This window comes from Macaca thibetana, chromosome 16 (assembly GCF_024542745.1).
Source record: "Macaca thibetana thibetana isolate TM-01 chromosome 16, ASM2454274v1, whole genome shotgun sequence".
Classification (NCBI taxonomy): Eukaryota; Metazoa; Chordata; class Mammalia; order Primates; family Cercopithecidae; genus Macaca; species Macaca thibetana.
This window is the reverse complement of record NC_065593.1, coordinates 72112696-72127510: the sequence shown is the minus strand read 5'-3', so window position 1 is coordinate 72127510 and position 14815 is coordinate 72112696. Positions and strand designations below refer to the sequence as shown.

Sequence of the window (14815 nt, the reverse complement as noted above, 5' to 3'; positions counted from 1 at the left end):
CCAGATACCTGACTTGTCTTTTCAGGCGTTCTTCTTCCCCACTGCAGATCCCCCCATCACTTCCAAAAGCTACAAGCAGATGCCTTTAAATTCCACCATCACTTTTCTGCACATTGAGTTTTAGGTGCTGGAGGTTTTACAGGTACCAGAATATCACTTTTCAATAAGAGGTTCATCCTGGTGGATTCCACTGGGTTTGGAAGGCCAATTATAGATGCTTAGACACCAGATAAAAGGAAGAGGGTCATGGCAGGGAGCAGATGGCAGCAACACCTGTAAGATTCCTCTGGCTTAGGTGGATCTAAGCTAGAAAATCAAAGATGAGATGATAGGCGAGCTCCTGCCTTGATTCCCTGACTTCTTCCTAACACTGCTCCTGTTTTTAGGGGGTTGGGGCAAAATAAACACTGGATGCCATTAAGTGAATATTTTCTATGATTCTTCCTCTGCTTTATTCTCCCTGCCAAGCTGTGCCTTTAGTCGAGAAGAGGAAGAGAGATAAAAAAGAAAAGATTTTTCATGAGAAAGAGGATTCCAGACCTGGAGTGAGCCCAGAGGAGGAAGAAGAGGTGGAGAGGGACAGAAATGACTCACTGATTTCCCCCAGGCTCCGGGGACAGGAGTGCTTTTGTGCCTCCCCCTCTGCCTGTAAGCAGAGTCATCTCTGTGGCCTCAAGGGTTCCCAACTTCTGTTTTATGCTTCTGTTTCTTAACTTCTTTGAGCCTTGGTTTTGGCAGTTGGGCAGAGTGAACCAGCAGAGGTGCGCCCTTTAGATCTAGGAAAGAAAAGAGTTCACAGGGATCCTGGTAGAGTTTTTGTTCCCTGCATGAAGTCAGCAGGGGGCCAAGGGAAAGCTCGGAGAAGAGACCAGTGGAAGGGGCACCTGCCCAGAAGAAAGGGCTGCCAAGGATGGAGCCTGGGACACGTGGTGACATTTCCTCAGCAGCAGAGCAGGTCAGGGATTCAGAGTGAGTCTGGAAGAGCCCAGATCTGCTCTGTGGTTTGGCCACCTTCCTTGCCATGGGCAGGAGCCATCAGGTGTCCTATGGGTGCCTTTCCAGAAGCCTCTGCATCCTTGCGTCTTCATAATGGAGGCTCTGCCTTTGACCCCAGCTCAGCTTTCTCGTCCATTGCCTAGGAGTGTACAATGGAGTGGACCAACATCTCTCCAGCACCCGCCAGGTGCTGCTTGGCCCTGGATATTCATTATCTCTTTTCATTCTCACCCCACAGCTTTGAGGTTGCGACTGTCTCCATTCGATAGATGAGGAAACTGAAGCTCAGAGGGGTTCGGCAATTTGCCCCAAGTCACACAGTTTGTTGGAAAAGAAGCTGGGGTTTGAACTGAAGTCTGTTTTCCTCTAAACACCTGTATTTTTTTTTTTTCTACTAAATCACCATGCTCCCTCTCTGTGGGTTAGGTGCCTGCTGCTGCATCTGGACACCAGATAATGACAAGCTTGCTGACATCAGTTACTAGTAAATACCACCCTGGGCAATAAGCAGTGGCCATTGATTGACAAAGCAGGTGACGTCATAGGTGGAACTACTAAGTCAGAAAAAGCACCGATTCCCCCTTCCCTTGCACATGCTTGAACCTCAAAGTCAGTGATGCTTTACACAGATGAAAGCCAGATGGGCAATTTGGAAGAAGGCAGCCAGCAGGCTGGGTGTTGTGTTGGTTTTCTCTTGCTGTGTAACAAATCTCCCACAAATTTAGCAACTTAAAACAACACAAGTGGCTGGGTGCAATGGCTCATGCCTATAATACCAGCACTTTAGGAGGCCGAGGTTGGAGGATCGCTTGAGCTCAGGAGTTTGAGACCAACCTGATCAACACAGTGAGAGCTCATCTCTACTAAAAATTTAAAAAATTAGCTGGGTATGGTGGTGCATGCCTGTAGTCCCAGCTGTTCAGGAGGCTGAGGTGGGAGGATTGCTTAAGTCCAGGAGGTCAAGGCTACGGCGAGCTGAGCTATGATCATACCACTGCATTCAAGCCTGGGCAACAGAATGAGGCTCTGTCTCAAAAAAGAAAAGAAAAGAAAAATAACACAAGTTTGTCATCTTGCAGTTTCCATGGGTCAGGAGTTGGAACCCAGGCTCGCTGGGTCCTTGGCCCAGGGACTCCCCAGGTGGAAAATCAAGGCACCAGCCAAGGTTCTAGTTTCACCAGAGATGCGGGGTCCTCTTCCATGCCCACTGGTGGTTGGCAGGACTCATTCCTCGTGGTTGTAGGACGGAAATCGTGTTTTCTAGCTGGCTCTCCTCCAGCTGTCACTCTCAGTTCCCAGTAGACCTCCCTTGGGTCCTATCCACGTGGCTATCTCACAACTTCAAAGCCAACTACAGAATCTCTGCTTTTTCTCAAGTGAAGTCTTATATACTGAGACAGAGTCTGAGGAGTGACTGACTGTCTTGTCTTTTTGCTGTCAATCAAAGGCTACGCTCCCTCTGAAGGTTCTAGGGGGCAACCAAGGGAGTGACAACCCGTCATATCCCCGGGTCCTGCTCACACCCGAGGGGAAGGATGACACAGGATGTGTGCACCAGTGGCCGGGACTCTGGAGGCTATCTCAGAATTCTGTCTGCAGTGGGTTTTTCAGTCTTTCCTTCATAGGCTGTGGGCCAAATGGGACTTTCAACATTCAGCATTTCCAAATGACTGTTCCTTAGCACTGGATGCTTCAGAAGCCCTGAGACATCTTCCTGTTTTAGCCAGTGGCTGACAACCCTAGTGTCTGTCTTCTTGGAGCAAGTTCAGGTGTGTTACATCAGGGTTCCCAACATTTTTTCCATGCCCACACTCCTGACAGATCCCTCGGTGATACAGAATTCCTCCACTCAAGGATGTTTATCAGGATCTTTAGGGAACAGCGCACATTTAGAGAAAAAGTCCAGGGTTGGGAGGTGGGGTCCCCCTCTCCCCGTTGACATTGAGAATGACTATGTTAGATGGTATATTCCTAATGGAAGCAAAAGTCGTGGTTACAGAAAACATTATTTGAGCAAACATTATTTGAGCAAAACCTAAACTAAACACCCGAAGAAGCTGGGTAAAGAAGGGGGATAAAGAAAAAGGGGGGCGACTTTGACGTGCACCATTCCTAGTGTTGCTGGTGTTGGGGGGGGCACCCTCCTGTTAGAGGGTGAGCTTACCACCTGGTTGGTGAGCCTGGGACACATATAGCTAATGGTAATGGTGACAAAGGAGATACGTGCCGTGATAAAGGGACAAACGGAATACTGCCACATGCGTGGGATAATCATTCCAAAGTGGTACTTGAGATGGTCTTTGAGTAAGATTTAGGAAAGAAATTTTGGGCTGAGAGTACCATGGGCCAAAAAAAAAAAAAAAAAAAAAAAAAAGCCTGGCAGCAAGAAGTCTTCCAGGGAAGGGGGAGTGGACCTAGATTTAGGGTGGGCTCAAATCCAATGACTGGTGTCCTTGTAAGAAGAGAATAGAGCACAGAGACCCAGAGGGAAGAAGGAGATGTGAAGACGGAGGCAGAGACTGGAGTGATGCACCCACTACCGGGGCCACCAACAGCTGGAAGAGACAAGGACAGATTCTCTCCCAGAGTCTTCAGAGGGAGTGTGGCTCTGCCAACACCTTAGTTTCAGGCTTCTGGCCTCCAGAACTGTGAGAGAATGAATTGCTGCTGTTTTAAGCCACCCAGTTTGTGGAATTGGCTGCAATAACTCTAGGGTACCAGTACAGTCAGGGAGAACATTCACATTCAGTCCGGTCCTTTCAAGTTTAAGGAACCTGTAGGGCGATTGTTGGGGATAGCCAGTGGGCACCTGGAAATGTGAGAGGAGTTGGAATTTGAAATGTTGATTTGGGAGGCGTCTGCCCAAAAAAATCACGAAAAGTCAGAAGCAGATAAGATCACCAGGGGAGAGGGTTTGGATCAAGAAAAGAGGCTGTAGGTAGGGTAGGACCTGAGGGATCTCCTGCAGGGAAGGAGTGGAGGAGGGAAGAGAAGGCTGAACTGCTGCTCAGGATGGAGAACTTGCTCAGCCGTATTGCAGCCTAGAGAGGTCTCCAGGGTGCACATGGAAGAGTGATGCTGGTTTGAAAATCCTTTGATGATCAGGTGGGAGGTGGAAAAAAGTAGACAGGAAGCACTGACATTGAATACTCTTTTTTTATTTTTTTATTTTTTTTGAGAGGGAGCCTTGCTCTATCACCCGGGCTGGAGTGCAGTGGTGCAACCTTGGCTCACTACAACCCCCGCCTCCCGGGTTCCAGCGATTCTCCCTACTCAGCCTCCTGAGTAGCTGAGATTACAGGCACCTGCCATCACGCCTGGCTAATTTTTGTATTTTTGTAGAGATGGGGGTCTCACCATGTTGGCCAGGCTGGTCTTGAACTCCTGACCTCAGGTGATCCACCCACCTCGGCTTCCCAAAGTTCTGGGATTACAGGCGTGAGCCACCACGCCCGGCCACTGACTACTCTTTTAATAAGTTTTTTTATGAAGACAGAGAGATATGGAATTGATTATAGATGGGGGAAGAAATAGAATCAAGGGAACTTTGTGCTTATTTATTTTGTAAGACTATGACACTTTTCATTATATTTTTAGGCTGCGGGAAGGAAGCAGGGAGAAGATGCAAATAATCAATGAAACAAGGTTCTAGAGAAAAGCTTACAAATCATTTGTGCTGTGCACCTACTATGTGCCAGTCACTGTGCTGGGGTTTAGCTGTGTGATCTCATTGATCTTCCAAACACTCCTACAGAGTGGAGAAGGATTGTCTCCATTTTCCACCTGGAGCAACTGGGGCTGAGAATAGTGAAATAACTTGCCCGGGTTAATGCATCTTGGATTTGAGCCCAAGTGAGCTGGCTCTAATGTCTCAGTGCTTTTCATTATAATATTTCTCCACTGAAAAAGAGGAGGATATATCTTTCTCTGACTCACAAAGAATAAGAAACTTAAAGAAATAAGCAGATTTGTAATGGAGGAAAGGGATGTGTCAGTGTTTCTATCATGCGGTTCATGTCCTCATTAAACTATGACTCAAAAAAGTGATCAGCTGCGAGGCAGAGGGGAGAAGGGTGAAGCCAGGCAGGGGACCTTGAGAGGGGAAGGGATTTAGGATAGATCAGTGGGTGAGATATAACAGGGAGCCAATCGGGAAGAAATCAGAGACCTCACTTTAAGGCAGAGCTTCCGCTAGGATTAGTGGGCTGGATTTTTGGAGAAACCACCCTGCATGGGGGAAGCAGAAGGTTATCTTAACACGGACATCTCCCCAGAGAGATTTCAGTGACAGCACTGAAGAAGCCCAGAGCCACAGATAATTCTGATTTTAACTCAAGACACCCGCACACCCCAGGGCTCTGAGAGCGAGTCCTCAGACATCCCAAGGGGAGTATCAGCCCCAACCACCTGCTGAAGGAGAAAGTGCTGACCCACTTGGAGTTGCCAAGAGCCGTTCCCCGGCCACCCTGCTGAAGCCAGGTGCACTCCCAGCCTCGTGGCAAGGTTGGCATTCTGATATGAAAATAACCAAAGTCCCCACTCAAAAATAACATCTGCTCATTTGCGTGGGAGTTTTGCATTTCATAATTGGGTTTAATATGCAAATGCTAAGATTCATGTGTTAGGCTAGCTAAGTGGTTTAGAGGTTCAGTGGGTAAAAACTCCTCACAGTGTTTCACTCCGGTGCACCGAGACCCGCACCCATGCTCCCCGACTCTGTGCTCTCCCCACTCCTTGGATTGACTCTCATGTGAATTATGGGACATAAATACAAAATCGATTTACCTAAAGGCTTGTCATGTCTAAGAGGGTCTCAGCCAGGGCATCCCCCCACGTTCCCATGTCTGCTGTGGGGCTCCGAGTCCTCCAGCGTCTTCATTTAAGATGAGCAGCTGCTCCTTGGTGCTACCTGGACCCGGGTGTGAGGGCGGCGGTTATGGAGTGAGAAGTTTGAGAGGAGACAGCAGAGAAGGTGTTAATGAATAATCGCAGGGCCTCGTTCTCCATAAAGGCAATTACTGGGATTGATTGTTCCCATGTTTCCTTAGTCACGGTTCAGATAGCTTGTTTCACTCAGATTAAGACAGATGCGTGCTGAACGCACCCTGGCATGTGATGTCAGGAGAATTATCGATGGCACATCCCAGGCCTCTGCCTTCTTGTGCGGGTGCCACCAGGGATCTCAGCCAGGCTAAAAGGGGAGCATGGTCATTGTGCGGCTGAAGCATGTGCGTGCTATAGTCAGGTGGTTTTCCAGTTTGAGCATGCCTCAGCATACACTGGAGGGCTTGGTAAACAGATTGCTGAACCTCCAGAGTTTCTGATTTAGTTGGTCTGCTGAATAATTTGCATTTCTTTTTTTTTTTTTTTTTTTTTTTTTTTGAGTTGGAGTCTCGCTCTGTTGCCCAGGCTGGAGTGCAATGGTGCGATCTCAGCTCACTGCAACCTCCACCTCCCAAGTTCAAGCGATTCTCATGCCTTGGCCTCCCAAGTAGCTGGAATTACAGGGGGTGCACCACCACACCCGGCTAATTCTTGTATTTTTAGTAAAGACCAGGTTTCACCATGTTGGCCAGGCTGGTCTCAAACCCCTGACCTCAGGTGATATGCCCGCCTTGGTCTCCCAAAGTGCTGGGATTACAGGCATGAGCCACCATGCCTGGCCAAGTATTTGCATTTCTAACAATTCTGGGCTGCTGGGACTGGTCCAGAAACTCCTCTTTGAGAACCACTCAGTATGATGAAGAGTATGGACACTGGGACCAGGCCACCTGTCTGCATGACTGTAGGCCATTTACTTACCCTCTCTGTACCTGCATCTCCTCATCTTTAAAGCAGGGGGCATAGTAATAGTACCTCCTTCATGGGGTTGTTGCCAGGAATAAATGAGTGAGCACATCAGAGCATTTGTAGCAGTGTCTGGTATAGATAGTATATGAGTGCCAGGAACATGTATAAGAGATCCAGCCTGTTGTTACCGTAATGCTATCAGCCCAAGTCTGGTTTCCCCAACACCCACAGATCCCAATGCAGTTGCTGGGTCATTGTGCCCATTAGCCATCAATCCTATCTCTGGTGGCCAAGAAAGTTAATGCCCAGCTTAGTGCTAGTCAGAGCGTGGTTACACCGACATCCATCAAAATTCTCTTCTCAAGCCACCTTAACCCTTCACATCTACTGAATGCATAGAACTTGACCCAGCGAGACTGGGGCCGTAGGGCTGGGTTGCATTTGGGGTTTCTCTCCCTCGCGTGGGCAAAGAGGGGGGCTGCCTTTTCTGGTTCAGTTTCTACCCATGGATGCTGTCTGCTGAATGCATTCTTTAACTATACATTTTTAAAACATCATTTTATTAATATTTAACCCTCACAGTGTTGCTCTTAGGTAATAATTATTATTCCTGTTTTAACTCTGTTGGGGTTCAGATAAGTTAAATGACTTATCCAAATTACATATTAAAAGCCAGGTCTCGGCCGGAGGCAGGCGGGACAATTGCGTAACGCCAGGAATTCAAGACCAGCCTAGGCAACATAGAGAGATCCTTGCCTCTACAAAAAAAAAATTTTTTTTTTAATTAGCCAGGCATGGTGGCACACACCTGTAGTCCCAGCTACCTGGGAGGCCGAGGCGGGAGGATCGCTTGAGCCCATAGGTCAAGGTTACAGTGAGCTGTGATCACACCACTGCACTCCAGCCTGGGTGACAAAGCAAGACTCTGTCTCAAAAAGAAAAAGAAAAAGAAGGCTGGACATGGTGGCGCACACCTATAATCCCAGCACTATGGGAGGCCAAGGCAGGCAGATCTTTTGAGCTCAGGAGTTCGAGACCAGCCTGGCTAACATGGAGAAACCCTATCTCTACTAAAAATATAAATATTAGTCGGGCTACATGGGAGACTAAGGCATGAGAATCACTTGAACCTGGGAGGTAGAGGTTACAGTGAGCCCAGATCACGCCACTGCACTCCAGCCTGGGCGACAGAGAAAGACCCTGTCTCAAAACATTAAAAAATAATAAAATTTAAAAATTAAAAATTAAATTTTAATTTTCAAATAAAATTTTAAAAAATTTTTGTATTTTACTTTAAAAATAAATTTATGTTTTAAAAATTAAAAATAAAAGCCAGGTCTGTCTGACTTCAATAATCTATGATTTTAAAGTTCTACTATATCCCCTTGCTAATGTTATATGAGCATTTATATAAAGATTAAGGCTGGGTCCCCAGGAATCCAGCAATGGCAGCTGCTCCCCAAAGGTAAACTCCCCAGAACTGGCACTGGTGTGATTTAAGGGTTTGCTTTTCTAAAGCTTACGCTAGGAGTCACAGAACATATTCCTTTTGGAAATGTCCTCTTCAGGGACTTGCCCTCTATTGCTGGTTATTCTCTGTGGCCTGACCTCTGTCTGGATGAAACTGTGTTCGTGGTCCTAAAGGTGCTTTCCTTTGTCTGAATTTGGATATTGACTTAGTATCTTAACATTTCTGCTCTGGTGCGGTGCTCCCAACCAAATGGCCAGGAAAGTATTCAGAAGCTCTGCTGAGTATAGGAAGAGAGAAAAAATGTCATGCTAATGGAAGTTTGCTTTTCTCCCACAGTGTTCCTTTCTGCCGAAATTCTCCATTCATATAGAAACCAAGTATGAGGACAACAAAGGAAGCAACGACAGTGTGAGTAGCCCCTCCTTCCATGCTGTGCTCACCTCTTGGGCTCTGAAAATTGCAGCACTTCTCACAGCTCCTCTGTGACCAGGGCCAGCAGTGGGACCTGTGCCTGGGACCGCAGAGATGCTCTGGCCTTTGGCTTCTGAGGGTTATTTCCCTGGGACTTTTCCCTGGAATTCTTTTGTTGTCTAGCTTTTCTTTCTCATGTTTATGTGCTTTCCATGGGCCTCTGAGCAGAAGCCTCTGACTGGGGTGACTGTCGTGGAGGTGGAGAGGACGACAGGGTACTAGGAACTTCAAGATTTGGATTCTCATCATTGGACGGAGTACATATCTTCTCAACGCCTATTCATATTTACTTCAAAAAGGGAATGCAATCAAATATATGTGTGCACAGAAAAGGAAATATAGTCAGATAAGTGTGAACAGAAAAGGAAATACAGGCCCAGTGCAGTGGCTCATGCCTGTAATCCCAGCACTCTGGGAGGCTGAGGCAGGCAGATCACCTGAAATCAGGAGTTCAAGACCAGCCTGGCCAACATGGCAAAACCCTGTCTCGACTAAAAATAGAAAAATTAGCTGGGTGTGATGGGGCACGCCGGTAATCCCAGCTACTTGGGAAGCTGAGGCAGGAGAATTGCTTGAACCTGGGAGGCAGAGGTTACAGTGAGCTGAGGTTGTGCCACTACACTCCAGCCTGGGCCACAGAGCGAGACTCCATCTCAAAAAAAAAAAAAAGAAAGAAAAGGAAATAGAATCAGATGTATGTGTACATACTGCATATATGCTTACTTACACACATGTGGTATTTGTATACACCCACACATCCTACCTTAAAATCAGGTGCTACCCCCACAAAATATTTACCTCCTGAGGCATTCTGACTTCTACTAAATTTCAGCCAAGTATTTTGCTTATTAATGTTGGTTAAAACCCATCTTCTGACCTGGCTTTTACCCCCAGGCTCTTTCTGTTGGGGCAGTACATTTCTAAGTTCTCTTTTCTTTGGGGGTGACTGTTTTGACCTACCAAAAGCCTCTCCCGGGATTAGGCTGTGGGTTCCCTCAGGACCCATTGAAAGGAAGAACCTGGATCTGGAAGCTTCAGGGCTTCCCCAGAGTTCATGGAACTTCCTAGAGGAGAGTATACAGCTGGTAAAAGTACTATCCTATCACTATGTTCAGGAACCCCATCGTTAGTGTCTCCTTGAAGTGGCAGCCCAAAGGGGAATGTTTAGGGCCATTTTCCTGTCACAGGCCAAAATCACAGGCTCATTGCTGGCCAATTTCATCAAAACCACCATGTCTAAAACAGTGTCACACTGTGTTTAAACTTGAATCCTTATAAAATAGTGATTTTTTTTTTTTTTTTCTGATTAGAAAGTAGGCCGGGCACGGTGGCTCACGCCTATAATCCTAGCATGTTGGGAGGCCAAGGCGGATTGTCTGAGCTCAGGAGTTCAAGACCAGCCTGGGCAACATGGCAAAACCCCATCTCTACTAAAAATACAAAAAATTAGCCGGGCGTAGTCCCAGCTACTCAGGAGGCTGAGGCAGGAAAATCACTTGAGCCTGGGAGGCAGAGGTTGCAGTGAGCCCAGATTGCACCACTGGACTCCAGCCTGTCAATAGAGCGAGACTCTGTCTCAAAAAAAAAAAAAAAAAGTTAATACATGGCTATTCAAACTTGGAAAATGCAAAAAGAAAGTATCGAAAAAAGAAAGGAAAAACCAATAGCAGTCCCACAATTTAGAGATGACTTCTGTTAGCGATTTGGTTCATGTTGCAGATTATGGACAAATTTATTTTGTAACCAATTCCTCCTGAATTGAATCATAAAGTATGTTATTTTTAACATGCCATGAAGTATGCTTCCCCATAATGATTTTTCCTGGCTGTACCACCTTCCATATTTCAGTGTACTTCTTTAAACCTGGTCACTGGATATTGAAGTAAGCTTGACTATTTTCGTGTAGCTGTGGACTCCCGTGAAAAGGATAATAAAGTTCAGTTGCCTGAATTGCTTTTCCTGGCATAATATGAAAATATGGGGGAATTTTTTTGTTTCTTTATGAGACAGGGTCTCGCTCTGTCACCCAGGCTGGAGTGCAGTAGCACAATCTCGGGTCACTGCAACCTCCACCTCCTGGGCTCAAGCAATCCTCCCACCTCAGCCCCGCTGAGTAGCTGGGGCTACAGGCACACACGACCATGCCCAGCTAATTTTTGTGTTTTTTTAGAGATGGGATTGCACCATGTTGCCTAGGCTAGTCTCAAACTCCTGGACTAAAGCAATCTGCCTGTCTTGACCTCCCAAAGTGCTGGGATTATAGGCGTGAGCCACCATGCCTGGCTGGAAAAAAAATTTTTAAATATCTTTTAGTCTTTCCAAACAAATTTCCTTGCTTTCTCTCTTTTTCTCTATGTCTCTATCTCCATGAGTTCATTCAAAACAACTCACCATTTGAAAAGGAATAGAGAGGCCAGGCGCTATGGCTCACACCTGTAATCCCAGCACTCTGGGAGGCCATGGTGGACGGATCACCTGAGGTCAGGAGTTTGAGACCAGCCTGGGCAACATGGGGAAACCCCATCTCTGCAAAATTAAAAAATTAGCCAGGCGTGGTGGCATGCACGCCTGTGGTCCCAGCTCCCTACTTGGGAGGCTGCAGTGGGAGAATCGCTTGAGCCCAAGAGGTCAAGTCTGCAGTGAACCATGTTTGCACCTCTGCACTCCAGCCTGGGTGACACAGTGACACCTAGAAATAAAAAAGAGGCACAGAGGGGACACGTGGGCTCACTATGATCGCTATAGATTGGTGGGACCACTGTAATCTGGTTTATCCTCTGCCCAGTTCAAATAGTCCCCAGAATTCATATGGTGATTATATATTATTATATATCCCTTTTTTAGCAGGTGCTAAGGTTTTTTGACTACCCTCCTAGGAATTTAAAATAACAAGTTATCCACCTTACAATCAGGATCCAGGCCCACGCCAAGGGCCAGGCCCCTTTGAGACTTAGGCTGGCCTGCAAGAGAAGCACCGATCACCTGTTCACTCCGAGCGGTCCTTGGATACAGTTTGCTTTCTCTAGGAGAAATCTCAGCTGTTGTAGCCCAGCTTGCCTACCTCTCCCCAGCCTGTGGACTCTGGAACTGCCCAGGGGACCTGCTCCTTGTCTCCCTGTCATGGCACCCAACTTGCCCAAGCCCCAGTCCTGCCATCTTGTTACATTGAAGAGGCCCTAAATGTGTTTTTGGCCCAGTTCCCACCTCCTGCCCCCCCAGGCTCTGCTTGACTCTGCTCCACGGACCCCAGGTCTTGCTCCTGAGGCCATTGGACCACACAGCCCAGCCCCACTTTGGTAGACTTCTTTGCCAATTTGCCCTCCTCTAATTTACATATTCAGCAGCAATTGCTGTTCAGCAAGTTCAAGTTTGATCCCAGAGAGGCAGAAAAGGAGGGTTGCAGCCAGGTGCGGTGGCTCACACCTGAAATCCCAGCACTTTGGGAGGCTGAGGTGGGTGGATACCTGAGGTCAGGAGTTTGAGACCAGCCTGGCCAGCATGGCAAAACCCCATCTCTACTAAAAATAGAGAAATTAGCAGGGCATGGTGGCGTGCACCTGTAATCCCATCTACTCGGGAGGCTGAGGCAGGAGAATTGCTTGAACCCAGAAGGCAGAGGTTGCAGTGAGCAGAGATCGTGCCACTGCACTCCAGCCTGGGCAACAAGAGTGAAACTCTGTCTCAAAAAATAAAAAAAGAAAAAAAGAAAAGAAAAGAAGAAAAGGAGGGCTGCATCCATTTCCATTCATACTTGTTAATACTTCAAAATCTGAACATGAGAAATATATATTTATCTAACAATTCTTTAATTACTAAATGCTAGCTTTATCTAGCCGGGGATTCAAAACTGGTGTTTTAAGCCAAGGCATATGCTGGTGTGCTCTTTTTCTGTCCTGGGTTGAGTGTGGAGTTTTTGTGGGAGGCAGAGTTGCTAAGGAAAGCAGTGCAGTAGTGGATAATTCTCTTGTCTCACCGCATTTCCAAACTATTTAATAAACTCAGTTCATTTCTTTGCACTTTCTGGGTGTACACTCTTATCATTCAGCTACCATCCTTCATACTGCTATCTGCACTGTTTCCTCCCGTACCTGCCAAAAATTTAATGAAATTGATGACGATAAGAAGCAATAATTAAATTGAAAGAGGCTACTGATAGTCATATTGATGATAGTGGTTGAATTGAGTACATGTTGTTATCCTATTATCAATTACCATGTAAGTAATTTTTTGACGCGACCCAGTATCTAGTAAGAAAAAAATAGTGGCAGTATGAGTAGATATAAATGTCTTCTCTTCCTTGTTAAAAATAAAACCAGTATACGTATGATTGTGAAAACCTGCAAACTGATTACATTAACCAGGATGCAGTGGGGAAGTTGTCTTAAATTGAGGCCCATTTATTTTATGCACATACTTATGAGAATTATTTGGGCCTTCCTTAGTGCTAAGGGAGGACGGCACCATGCCAAGGTAAGGTTCTGTTGTTTGTCCAAGGCCATAAATCTAGACCTAGAAGAGTCCGTGCTTAGCACTGCCTGGTTCAGCTGAACGAGAGGCTGCTCATGTGGTGACGGCTGCCAGGTTACTGGTGTTCAATGGGGTTAATGGGGGCAGCCTTGCTACTTTACTTCCTCTTCCAAACAAAGCAGGCACCATTTAAAGTGGTGCTTCCCAGCCTTGCCCGCACATTGGACCCACCTGAGAAGTTTTAACAACTCATGCCTGGGTCCCAGCCCCCTGGGATTTTTATTTAACGGGTCCTGGGTGCAGGCTGGTCTAAACCAGCCAATGAGCATGAAGGACAGAACACTCCCTTCCAGAACACGAAATTCTCCAGCTGGGCGTGTGAGAAGTTTGAGAGTCTATCCTGAGGCTGAACCTGATATGTTCCCTTAGGAGACATTGGCTATGCCGTCCCCAGCCCCGTGAAGATCTAGACCAGCAGTTCTCAGTCACAGCTGCCTATTAAAATCACCAGGGCCAGGTGGGGTGGCTCACACCTTTAATCCCAGCACTTTGGGAGGCCGAGGAGGGAGGATGGCTTGAGCTCAGGAGTTCGAGATCAGCCTGTCCAACATGGTGAAACCTCATCTCTACTAAAAATACAAAAATTAGCTGGGTATGATGGTGCATATGCCTGTAATCCCAGCTACTAGGGAGGCTGAGGCAGAATTGTTTGAACCCGGGAGGCAAAGGTTTCAGTGAGCCGAGATCATGCCACTGCACTCCAGCATGGGCAACACAGCAAGTCTCCTTCTCCCCCCCAAAAAAAAAATCACCTGGGAAGCTTTAGCCATCACTGATGCTGCGGTCCCAGCCCTGGAGATTCTGATTTCATTTGTCTGAGGTGGGGAGGCATTGGAATTCCTTTTTTTTTTTTTTTTTTTTTTTTTGAGACAGAGTCTCACTGTATCTCCCAGGCTGGAGTGCATGGCATGATCGCGGCTCACTGCAAGCTCCACCTTCTGGGTTCACGCTATTCTCCCGCCTTAGCCTTCTGAGTAGCTGGGACTACAGGCGCCTGCCACCACGCCCAGCTAATTTTTTTTTTTTTTTTTTTTGTATTTTTAGTAGAGACGGGGTTTCACCGTATTAGCCAGGATGGTCTCGATCACCTGACCTCATGATCCACTCGCCTCAGCCTCCCAAAGTGCTGGGATTACAGGCACGAGCCACTCCCCCCGCCGGCATTGGGATTTTTACAGCTCCCCCAGGTGAATCTGAGGGGCAACAAGACTGAGAACTATAGATTTAAGGAAATATTAAGTGCTATTTAAAAGCAACACTTAGGAAAACAGGTTCTCCAAATGTCTTCACTTCTTTATACTCCTGGAAATACGACAGTTTACAAAAGGCATATATAAACCCCACTCCATTCCACTCCCACTCACACAATAAAAAGACCTGGGTAACATATGTATTCTCATTAGCCACATATCACCAAGGACATTATTCCTTGGCAAAGAAACTCCTCTGATAAAATGGAGAGAACGTCCAGTTTAGTTCCTGGAAACCTGAAGCTCTGTCTTTCACAGAGGTCTCCTTGGAGGCTGCCTAAAAGAAGTGTCTGGAATGTATTTCATTTCT

At 46.7% G+C, this 14815-nt stretch overlaps 1 protein-coding gene across 1 annotated transcript in view; it reads left to right on the top strand.

The window, feature by feature from the left end:
- The window catches only part of PITPNC1 (phosphatidylinositol transfer protein cytoplasmic 1), a 322554-nt gene that overhangs the window by 193032 nt on the left and 114707 nt on the right, over positions 1-14815 (top strand). Inside the window, exon 5 of the mRNA XM_050762493.1 lies at positions 8594-8665. Coding sequence (XP_050618450.1) covers positions 8594-8665 — 72 coding nt within the window. The remainder of the gene's footprint in view (positions 1-8593; positions 8666-14815) is intronic.